Source organism: Musca vetustissima, unplaced genomic scaffold, assembly GCF_032173495.1.
Source record: "Musca vetustissima isolate MV318-11 ecotype Yass unplaced genomic scaffold, APGP_CSIRO_Mvet_v1 utg107837, whole genome shotgun sequence".
In the NCBI taxonomy this organism is placed as follows: domain Eukaryota; kingdom Metazoa; phylum Arthropoda; class Insecta; order Diptera; family Muscidae; genus Musca; species Musca vetustissima.
The window spans coordinates 130,182-142,183 of NW_026876917.1; the positions used below are offsets into that span (position 1 = coordinate 130,182).

General features: G+C 33.8%; 1 protein-coding gene across 1 annotated transcript in view; it reads right to left on the reverse strand.

Moving 5' to 3' along the window:
• The window catches only part of LOC133321436 (fat-like cadherin-related tumor suppressor homolog), a gene marked incomplete at its 5' end in the record, with an annotated part of 113,832 nt that overhangs the window by 52,976 nt on the left and 48,854 nt on the right, over positions 1–12,002 (reverse strand). Inside the window, one exon of the mRNA XM_061530522.1 lies at positions 655–5,994. Within this exon, the coding sequence (XP_061386506.1) occupies positions 655–5,994 (5,340 nt within the window). The remainder of the gene's footprint in view (positions 1–654; positions 5,995–12,002) is intronic.

Consider the following 12,002-nt stretch of genomic DNA (forward strand, 5'->3'; position numbering starts at 1 on the left):
TTGTATGAAAAATATGTCTTTAAGCTTCGGGACCAGGAAATGTGTTCGCTATTAAAAATTCATTATAATCGGTGTTCGTTGTAAGCGTACTCGGCTGTATTTTTATGTTTTCACATGCTGTTGTGTACGGAATCCACCTTTGTCCTATGGGCAAGGACTAAAACTGTCTTGGACTTGATTATAGATTTACTTGATTTATGTATGAAAATAAACTGTTCATTGGAGTCCTGAAAATGAAATCCTATGTATATATTTTATATTTCAATTAGTATTTGGCGAAATATCATTTAGATATAATAGTTATGTCTCGTTCATTTGCTGTAACAGTCTTATAACTTATTATCAGAGTGTAATCAAATAATGCTAGTAGCATCCAGCAGTAAGTTCTCAACAAGGCTCTACGGAACAATTTACCTTCTAAAAGTTAGATTTGGTCGTCCTGATTTAAAATATATACAATCGGTTTTATACGTACATATATTGCTAGCATTCAAACAATTACAATTATGAATATCCAATATTTTATTAACAATGAAAACGGCGTACGTTGTTTAAATCAATGTAATTCCACCAAGATATAACTATTACCACCCCACAATGCCTGATTATTTGTTTCATGATGTGTTTCTCAATTTAGATATAAAATATGAAAAAATAAGAGAACTTACCATTATTAAGTTTATTTTCACAAAATGTCTTCAGCTGTGTTTGATCACACCAATCCGTCTTATAGGCTGACACTGCTGCCTCTGATATGTTTTCGTTATTAATATTTACATTTGCTTTATTAATACTTATTTTTTGATATTCAAATGGTATATTCTCAAGTTCGTCCCCAGCGGATCCATAACTTCTGAGAATATCCAAATTATTTACAAAATGTGTATTCGAAGACATCATATTGTCATTAGATGTTGGAGCATAGCTTATTGGCCGATGATTAATTTCCAGATTACTAATTTTTATATTGTGCTTATTATTTTTCTCCTTCTCCAACAACGAATTTAAGGTAGTTTCTTTGTAACTGTTTTTAATGCGATTAGGACTAGTTTTCCTAGAAGTACAATTCTTCTTGTATATTATGCAGCAAAGAGTTATTGTACATAAGACGAACACAAACGAAGCACCACAAATAATTCCGGTTATGTTCTCAATAGAAAAGTTTTTCAGTTTTGTTGAAATTGAATTAGAATAAAGTGGATCTCCGCAACTAGCACCCGTTAAATATGAGGGGCATATACAGCGAAAACTTCCCGCCTCGTTTATGCAAGTTGCACCGCTGCCACAAGGTTGATTTTCGCATTCATCGACATCAATTTCACATGTTGGTCCTGTGAAACCTCTGCACATACAGTGGGGGACTCCATCACCCTCCTCACACATGCCACCGTTTTTGCATGGGTTAGGTGTACAGAATCGTCCATATTCGCAACGTTTACCAGATAAGTGTGGAGGACAGGTACACGAGTAATTATTGGGACCAAGCATTTCGCAAAGACCACCATACAAACAAGGAATAGAAGCACATGGGTCTAGATCCACTTCACAAAATTTTCCTGTGTAACGTTCTGAACATATGCATTCGAAATCGTCGCCCAGGTCATGGCACATGCCAGCGTTTAGGCACGGTTGTCCTCCACAAATGCCAAGATTTACTAACACTTTCGATGGATCGCAAAGGAATTCAACGTTGGTAAACCTTAAAGCTGCAACACTATTGCCACCCGCTACTATATATAACGGTAAAGTTTCATATCCTATTTTAATATCGGCCATACAACCAATAAAACCTCGTTGAATATCCTCATAACCGACTATTGTATGATGTGGTAGTACCTTGGCGCCGATAAAAATATCATTTTTCTGCAAATTTAGTATAGAATTAATGCCAGGGGCACTAGACTGTGATGAATGTTTGTTGTCAACAATCAGTTTGGCTGTGTTTAGAATACGCTCGAGTTTTATAGAATGCCACTCTCCATCAGAAATATTAATGCTAGTAACAACAACCATGCCTTCTCCTGAACCAAGGTCAAATCTATACTGAACGGCTCCATTCACAATTTCAAGTATGCTGTAGTCTATCTGACCACTGGCGTAGACAATTGTTCCCGATTGTTGTACTGTGCGTATCTTGAGGGCAAACGAAAATTGACTTTCAACCAAGCTCCTAGCAGCGGACTTATTAATTTTATAATGGGCGTAGCTTTTTCCACTAAAAGAAACTGATGTTTCTATGTTTGAACAATTATCGTGTTGACATCTTGATGATTGCATTTCACAATACTGACCAGAAAATCCCGATGGGCAAATACACTGATATCCACTAATTGTATCGGCTGGCCAACACTGTTTCTGAGGCGGACAAGGGTCTGATGAACATGCATTGACGGGTTCATCACAATTTTTACCATCAAATCCTTGTTTGCAAGCGCAATTGTAGCTCAATTTATATTTTGGAGTAACGTAACTAACCACATCCGTATAAAATGTGTCTACTTCATTTTTTGCAATAAGCAGTTGAGTTTTACATTTTCCGTGGACACAAATATTTATCGAACATTCGTTTGACAAAATATCTTCTATAGGTAGATTAGAACGAAGTTCTATTTCTTCAATGCTACTAGACAGTTTATATAATATTTCATCAGTAGTATAATAGTTGTCAGATGTGGGTAGTATCAATTGTTTTTTAACAGCAAACACAACATCTAGTACATACTTGGATTCAGTTAATGTTAAAGCAGCCGATGATAATATATGATCTGTTTTTGAATCGTTATGGGGTGAGTGTTTTGATATATAATTGGAAGTGTTAATATCGTTCTGATTAAGAGCAATAATAAAAATATCTTTTTGTCTACAGCGTAGAACCTCTCGAATTGTTCTGAGAAATGTTTTTCGGTGACTCAATATAAAATCCTTTGCCGTGGTTTTACTAAATCGCATGATGATAGCATTTGTTATCATTTCTGTGGTTACCATTTCAACGTTGATTCTCACACTCGTATATGAAATATATTTTCCGTCGGAAACACTTACATTGATAGTATACAAGCCTACGTCCAAATTTGTTATCGCATATAAATCGCCGGTATTAGCTGATATGTTAAAGAGCTTTAGGGCAGAGTATGATTGTCCCACATTCGGTAATATTTTATACGTAAATGTATCATATTTATCTTGATCCGATACGAAAACCTTACCCAAAAAACCACCACCAAAATCATCTTCAAAAGAATTTATCGTTATTTCCAAGGGTGTTATAACTGGTGGATATTGGCTTTCTTCAATTATTTTGACAATGACCCAAGTATCTGAAAAAAGTGGTGGAATTCCATTGTCAAACACTCGTATTTGTAGTATGTATTGATCACGTATCCTGTGATTGAATCGAAAAGCTGTTAACAAACTTCCATCCTGTTCCAAACGGAAAAATCCCCCTTCATTTCCGCTCTTAAAATCAAATGTATATGGACTTGTGTTTGGATACTCGTCAGCATCAGAAATTTCAAATTTGGTAACAGTGTAACCCAAAGGCTTGTTTTCTTGTAACAAAATGGTGCTATTGCCATTCTTAAACACTGGACTGTTGTCATTTTCATCCAAAATGTCAACAAAAACCTGGACAAAGCTGCATAGTCGTGGCAATCCTTTATCACACGCTCTCACCTCTAGAATATAGGATGAAATTTCCTCTCTGTCCAAATTTTGATTGACATAAATATGTCCAGAGAAGTCATCTATTGAAAAATGCTTCAAGCGATCGCCCCTCTCAATATTGTATTCAACGATACCATTTTGGCCACTATCATCGTCCTTTGCAATCACTTGTATAATTTGTTCTCCTTTTCTTGCATGTTCGCCAACCTTAACCCGATAAAGATTTTGAGAGAAATGTGGTGTGTTATCGTTAACATCCAAAATAGTAATATTCACAAAAGCTTGACCACTTAATGGCGGTATACCACCGTCAATTGCTTGAATATTCAAAAAGAATGATTTTGTCATTTCGTAGTCTATTTCCATATTAAGGAAAATAATACCGCTGGTGCGATCAATTTTAAATTTCTGTTGCTCATTTCCTCCAATAATAAAGTAGGATATTTTCGCATTTATGCCAATGTCTTTTGAAGTTGCATAGACTTGAATTACCTCAGTTTGTACTGTTGTATTTTCCCACAGATATGCTTTATATAGCTTGAGCTGAAATTCTGGCGGGTTATCATTAATATCAAGGACATTAATAATAATATTTTGCGTTGATTGCATTTTTTTACTTCCGCTATCTTCAGCTTTAACGGATAAATTGAAAATTGAAATGCTTTCTCGATCCAAAGTCTTTTTAAGTTTTAATATACCACTTGAGGGATTTATTTCAAAGTATTCCGTCTCGTTCACAAATGAGTAAATTATTTTTCTATTTGGACCAAAGTCTTTATCTATGGCATGCATTTTTGTCACAATTGTTCCAGTTTGTGCATCTTCTGGAATACTCAATATATACTGATGCATTGAAAAAATCGGCCGATTGTCATTTACATCACTAACTGTGATTATTGCTTCACAAACACATTCTTGCGAAAGTTCTTTTCCATCTTGTACATGAATAAGTAGAAAATACTTGGATATTCTTTCTCGATCGATTGACTGTGCAACTCTGAGTACTCCCTGATCTTTATCGACATAAAAATCGTCTGAATTATTTCCTGTAATATAATATCGTATTTTGCTGTTCTCAATGTCGTCATAATCTATTGCATTTATTTTGACAATAGAAGCATCCACTGGTGTTGATTCAGGTATGACTATTTCATATTTAGGTGTCATACATATAGGAAAGTTGTCGTTAATATCAACAATATTTATTGAAACATTGGTGTACGAAACAAATTTGCCGTCTGTAACAGCCACACTTATGTTATAAGATGGAGTTGATTCCCTATCAAGTTCTTTGGACACAAAAAGTTCGCCCGTGTCTACTATTTGAAATTGAGATTTATCGTCACCCGAAATGATGAAAAACTGCAAACTATTTCTTTCTACGTCAAGATCGGTAATCAGCAGTTGATTTAGAACCGTGCCAGGTAATGCGTTTTCTGACACAGAAAATGTTTGATAATTTTGTTTAAACAAAGGTGGATTGTCATTATAATCTCTAACGGTTATAGAAACCGGAATTTTAGATATTTGTTTAGGCTGGCCATTATCACTTGCCAATACATTAAAATAATATTCCGTTTGCAATTCTCTGTCTAACGTAGCAAGTTGCGTTATCCACCCGGAGTGAATATCTATTTCGAAAATTTTGTTGTACACCTCATCTTCGAAATAGTAGCGAATATCTCCATTGGGACCTTCATCTGTATCATATGCTGTTACTTTCATTATTGATGACCCTTTTTCGTTATTTTCTGGGACTTCCATTGTGTATGCCATATTCGAAAATTTTGGAAAATTATCGTTATCATCTTGAATGATAAAATATATATCAATATACGCATATAAAATAGGCTGTGTGACAGTTTCCACCATAGCAGTAATACGCTCTAAAGCACAAAGCTCTCTGTCTAAAGATTGTATCAAAATAACATCCCCATTTTCCGTTACAGAAAATTTAGAAGGTTCTGATGCTAGGGAGAATTTTACAGAATAATTTCCAGTAACTTTAAGTCTGGCCAAAATAGATTCAGGTGCCAGGGTTTCATCGACGTTTATATTCATTCTAGTATTTTCAAATGTGGGTATAGTTATACTAGAGGAAACAATTTGTAGTGATACTGGAATTAAATTGCTTTTTTTTTCTGGAATGCCATTGTCAATTACTCGCACAAAAAATTGTATTAGCGTGTTAGTCGAATTTGCCAACGATGTTAATATAACTATTTCTCCATTATTTCTTAACATTATATTATTCTGCCATCTGTCACTTATATTTTCAATTGAATAATTTAGTAGTGCATTCGGTCCAGAATCCAGATCCATGGCTGATATCTGCAAATAAAAAGTTTGGATATATATCAATTTAAAATCGTGATACAATTGGCTAATAATTAAAACGGCTATATAATACAATAAGCGCGTATGTTGTGGCATAAATGGTTTTTATTACTAAATATTGCACAGTGAGCATAGTCAAAAGAATTATAAAATACTAGCTGACCCGGCAAACGTTGTTTTGCCTTATCAATATTGCATAAATATAAGGTTGGTAAAAAACATTTGCCACTAAGTTTATGTCAATAAAAAGTATTAACGGGTACCCCAATGCAGGCCCAAGCACAAATGTTTTTTCAATAGATGATCATGTTGGGTTATTGTTCCAATGTTTTTACATTATCTTATTTGTCCCTTCTTAAAGGATTCTTAATTAGATTTTTTTTAGATTTGACATAGAATTTTAGTGGTTTCCGCTCAGTTATAAGTATATTTCATTTTTAAAGAAATTGTTTTCAGATTTTTCAGATTGCCGTTATAGATTTGTATATGTTTGCTATTTATTCTATATATATATAGTTTTTGACAGTTAAGGTGAAATTTTAAATTTAATTGTAAATGCCAGTTTTACTCTTAACTCTAAATCATGAAATTTTGTAGTCGGATTTGTTATATCCTCACATTGTTTAACAACTTGATTTCAATTTAACACTTGAATAAGTTGTTGTTTAAGGTTACATAGGGCCACATCCAAACTTCAAGTTGACGGCAAAAAAAGGAACTTTTTTAAAAAAAATAATACACTTTTTTGACAAATATGAACATGAGATTTCATATCCAACAGCTTGGGCTCTGAAGAAAATAAGACAAAACATCAAATATATGACGGGAATACTAATAATGCTATTATTACCATTATTTTCGATGATGTTAATTTTCGCATTATTAGTATTAAAACATACACATTTTTTATGAAATTAAAAATTTTGATCTAACTAACGCAAAAACCATATGTCTTAAAAAAATACAATTTATTTAAACAATAAAGCTAGATACAACCAGTGAGCGGAGCAGCATAGTCGGACGGGGAAGATCATATGATACCCTACACAACTTCCACGAAACTATAACTTTCTGTGGTTCTATATTCTGAGCTTGGGCAATATTTGACCGACTAGAGGTCAACAAATATTACAAATATTCAGTACAGCCCTTCAAATATTCAGTACAGCCCTTCTAATCACTTGTCCAGATTCCCTTCACCGTGGGTTGTGTTGTGATGTTCGGCTTCCAATTTTGGCCTATAGGTCGACTCGAAAAAAACACCAAGAAATACGTTTTCGGTCCACTTCATCCCAAAATTATTATCTGATCATCACCGAAAATTATAGGCGTTGTCGGTGACCATAACTTGAACCTCATTGAAAATTTCAAAGCGATCTGCGCTATATTTCCGCCCTCTAGTGTTGTAATGGGTTACTAAATACAGTATTTTTCGGTTAGTTGCACATCAAAATTTGCACAAATTGTTCAATTAACCGAGGAACCAATTATCCGAACCCGCTTAATTGAATAGTTTGTTCAATTATAGTAATCACGTATAATTGGAACTACTAATGGTTTAAAAAAATCCAATGTCAAATACAAATTACGCTTTCTCGCAGTTTTCCCTTAGCAATAAACATATGTTTTGAATTAAATTATGTCAAATATGTATGTAAAACATGACAGATTATTTGTCAATTATTATTGTGCAATTAACCGGTGAAAAGTAAAAGGAAATTTATTTTTGATGACATGAATTTTGAACCAATAAGGCGGGAAAATCAATTAATAGGGTTTAATTATCCGAGAAAATTTAAATGTATTTTCCTATGAAATATTGTTTGCCCCATCATGTGGTTCAATTAAGCGTGGAAACCAATCGTAGGGTCAATTAACCGAAAAATACTGTAATATATGAATAAGTAAGTACCTGTAAATATTTATGTGTAAGTCCCGCATTCGAGTACATACGACAATATAATTGGTATCAATTTAAAGGTCAACCACTCCTCTTGAACATACTATCAACTTCTCGGGTCTAGGACCTTCAGGTGTAAATATATACCCCATAAAATACACCCTCCCAACTATATTGTTCCTTAACTTCAGGAACCCCGCAGTGGTAGACACCAACTCCTCGTGACCCTACATCACTGGTTTAATCCCAATCACATATCCTCTCTCTCCTTCCATACAAGACAATCTACACCATCATTTTGGCTTCAACACAGTAAATATTTATTACATATTTTCACTCATACATTAGTATCATAATCTTTCCCTAAACTATTAAATATATATTTCTTCTTTTTTATATTACTTACTTGCTATTATAAAATCGCATACAAATTAAAAAAAAAGAATTCAAAATTAGTTTCATTAAATATTTTTTCTATATCTAAACAAACAGGATAAAAAATAGGATCTATCCTTTCCTTTTTTTGTTTTAGTCATACTTTAGAAAACCTACCTATCAGAGCTCCAACAGGGGGGAAATTCTAGGGACTAATTATTGGCAGAGGATAAATCCCTTACATCCGATAATAATTGTGTTGTATAAAATTTGAATAACACTTAAATATAATAATTACCTAGCCTAAACACTTATAATAAACACATAAATTATGAACGACAACACATTTATTCAACAAAATCACATATACACACAAACATCAAATCGCAAAATTTCATATGGCTCCTACTAGTATGCTACACTTAGCTGGGTATTAAATTTTTGTCTCCTTACAGCCTCCATGTGGAGGCTAGTTCTATTTTTGGATTGTATTTTGCAGTTTTTAAACTTTCACTTGACTTAAATATTTCTCCTCACAGCCGTCTATGGGAACAACAAATTTTTCTGTTTTCCTTCCTGCCACCTTTAGTGTCTAGACACACTTCACAACTCGGCACCGTATGAATGTTACAAACCGTATTAAAATTAATTTCTGTATAATTAATATGCCTACTTTTAACGCTCTTCAGTACCCGTTTGAAATCTCTCTTCCACCAACAATTTGATCATGATTGACCAACGGTCCGAGTTCGCTGTACGACCGTCCTTGAAATTTTACGTTTTCACACACTTTGCGCTCACAACATTACTCCTAAAATGCGCTCTTATGTGCGATCCTATAATCGCACTATCCTACTCCCACATCCATACTATCGCGTCCCACATCCATATGATTCACATCGTCTCTTGGTACCGTCGATGTCATGTCAAATAATTTAGCAAAACACAACTGGGCAATTTTACATATGTATAAAACAGAATTGGCGAAAACCCACACAAGGAAAAGACCAACATCACACTTATGGCACGGTGGACGTCGTCTCCTGGTATTGGCGGTGTCACTCAAATTGTTACTAGGAGTTCAGCCTAAGCAAAATGGAACGAGTAAGACATATACAAAGTCCACTAAAACATATTCTTATTTCGGCAGACTAGATAATTTACGTGGCGTTCAGTGCACCATCGAAAACCCCCATTACTCAAAAAAAAAAAAACTTAAATTTAAATGGAAGTAGTTGCAACCATTTATTCGAAATAACTTTCCTACGTCTTTGTACATTCTACATCACGCTGAATTGAATTCTTATTATAAATAGATTGGAAAAACAGTTCCATCCCCTTTTCAACTTTTCATTTTAGGGAGTTAATCGATGTGTGCACTTGGCGCCTCATGTACACCAATTCAGATTCTCACTGTGTTTTGTTTACAATATATTTTGAACATACTGACGGACGGACGTGCACTAATGAATACTCAACGCAATTCTATGTATATCCTCAACAGTCAATCTAGGTTTATCTCCTTTCCTGTTACCTTAATCTGTTCAAGGACATACTACTCGGTACCCAATGTGGTGCAGGGTATTCTAGCCACAAAGATTCTGATCGTCGGCGACCTCTCTCACCTAAAAAACAATACACAAACAACAACACGTCCGTGTGTTGAATAGAGGTTGTTATTGATTCATCTGATTTGGATTATCCCTCAACAAATGTTTTTACATTATCTTATTGGCCCTTCTTAAAGGATTCTTAATTACAATATCATTTTGTTCATGTCCAACTGTCCTTTTGAGTTTTATATTGAAATATATATAACTCGAAAAATTCAGTAGTGTTGACGGGTTATTTGGGATACCATTTGTATTTTGTTTTTGCAAAATAATCAGGCTTAATCCCAACGTTATGTGCATTCGTCACAAAGCGACGACACATAGCAGTGGGAAATGTATTGTAGTTGTCTGTAAATGCCTTGTTCACCACGAAGTCAGGCGCCAACAAAACGAACTTCTCATTGGGGTCGTATCGCTGGTAACGTAAGAACTTCGAATTGTCACAAGAGACATTTGGGTTTGAAAGGTTTTTTGTAAAGAAGCTATTAATAGCTTCTGGGGAGAATATCTCAACAAAAAACTAAGGGAACTGATGAGGATCAGTGGCGAGAACCGAAACTATAGTCTTCCCTGCCTTACCCCTCGGCGGACAATGCCATACATTCCCCACTAATAAATAGTTGTTTTTTTATAAAAACAACAAATTGGGATTAAGCCTGACTATTTTGCAAAAACAAAATAACTCGAAAAATTTTAGATTTGACATAGAATTTTAGTGGTTTCCGCTCAGTTATAGGTATATTTCATTTTTAAAGAAATTGTTTTCAGATTTTTCAGATTAGTTTTCAGATTGCCGTTATAGACTTGTATATGTTTGCTATTTATTCTATATATAGTTTTTGACAGTTAAGGGGAAATTTTTAATTTAATTGTAAATGCCACTTTTACTCTTAACTCTAAATCATGAAATTTTGTAATCGGAACAATGTAAATAATGCCATGTTCTGACGGGCATTCGAACAACGCAGTTCGCTCTCAGAATTACGTACATGAATTAACCCGTTCATACAGCACTATTCTTAATTTAGGTTATCAGAGTTTTTTTTTCAAACTTTTTATTTCTTGTTTTACATCAAAATTGTAACATATTTGCGTGAATCACATATGGATCTAAATAGACAAAATAATTCTCTTTCTCCTGACTATAATATCAACCCCTATCTCTTTACTTTTAATTTATGTTTTCCATTTTTCCTGAAAATATTGTTGTTTTCAATACATTTTTATATTTTCTCACCTCAAATGTCACATTTAAAAAATTGGAGAATTTTTGTTTGGGTTTCCCCACTTTTGTCTCTCGTTTTGTACGCTAATTAGAACAAAGGGGAAAGAATTGCATATTGCATCATGTAGACAACAAAATTTACATCCTTCTGCATATATAAAAACTAGAATTTTGTTTACTTTTCATTCATCATTTTCAATTTTACTGAAAAAGTTTGAAAATTTTAAAAAATTTTTCATGCTGTCAAAATTAATTTATTTTCGATAAATTCTCTCAATTGTTAGAGATGGGACAAAATTCTTGGTGATTCAGAGAGTGATTCGAATTGAACAACGTACAAAAGTAGGTGTTCGCTCAGACAATTTTATATGGGGAACTAAGTAATTACTTCATAATTAAGGGTCGAACAACGAATGAGAGAGCGAACAACGCTCGTCTGTACATGGCATAACACAACGTTCGATTATTCCAATTTCCCGACTTTTTTCTATTTTTCTCAACATTTTCTTCGTAAAAACCTTTCCAATGCAATTACAAACAGCTGAAGGAAAACGTGAGTGAAATAGTACCAGTCAATACAACATGTACATATTTTTCACTTCTTTTAAAATACATTTGAGGTACCTTAAAGGCACATATAAGTTAGACACAAACAACATGACTTGCCTCTATGAAGGAATCGAATTTAAATGTATTCTTCGCGAATATAAGAAAATTTGTTGACGTATTTGTAATCGTATATTACTAACATCATTGAACTATATTGAATATTTTGATAGACGTTTTCGTTTTTACTAAAACATAAAAACATATGTCTATGTATTGGCAATTTTCTCAAAAATATTCCTGTGTTGTTTCCTATTAAGGACACGATCAAGTTTCACACGGG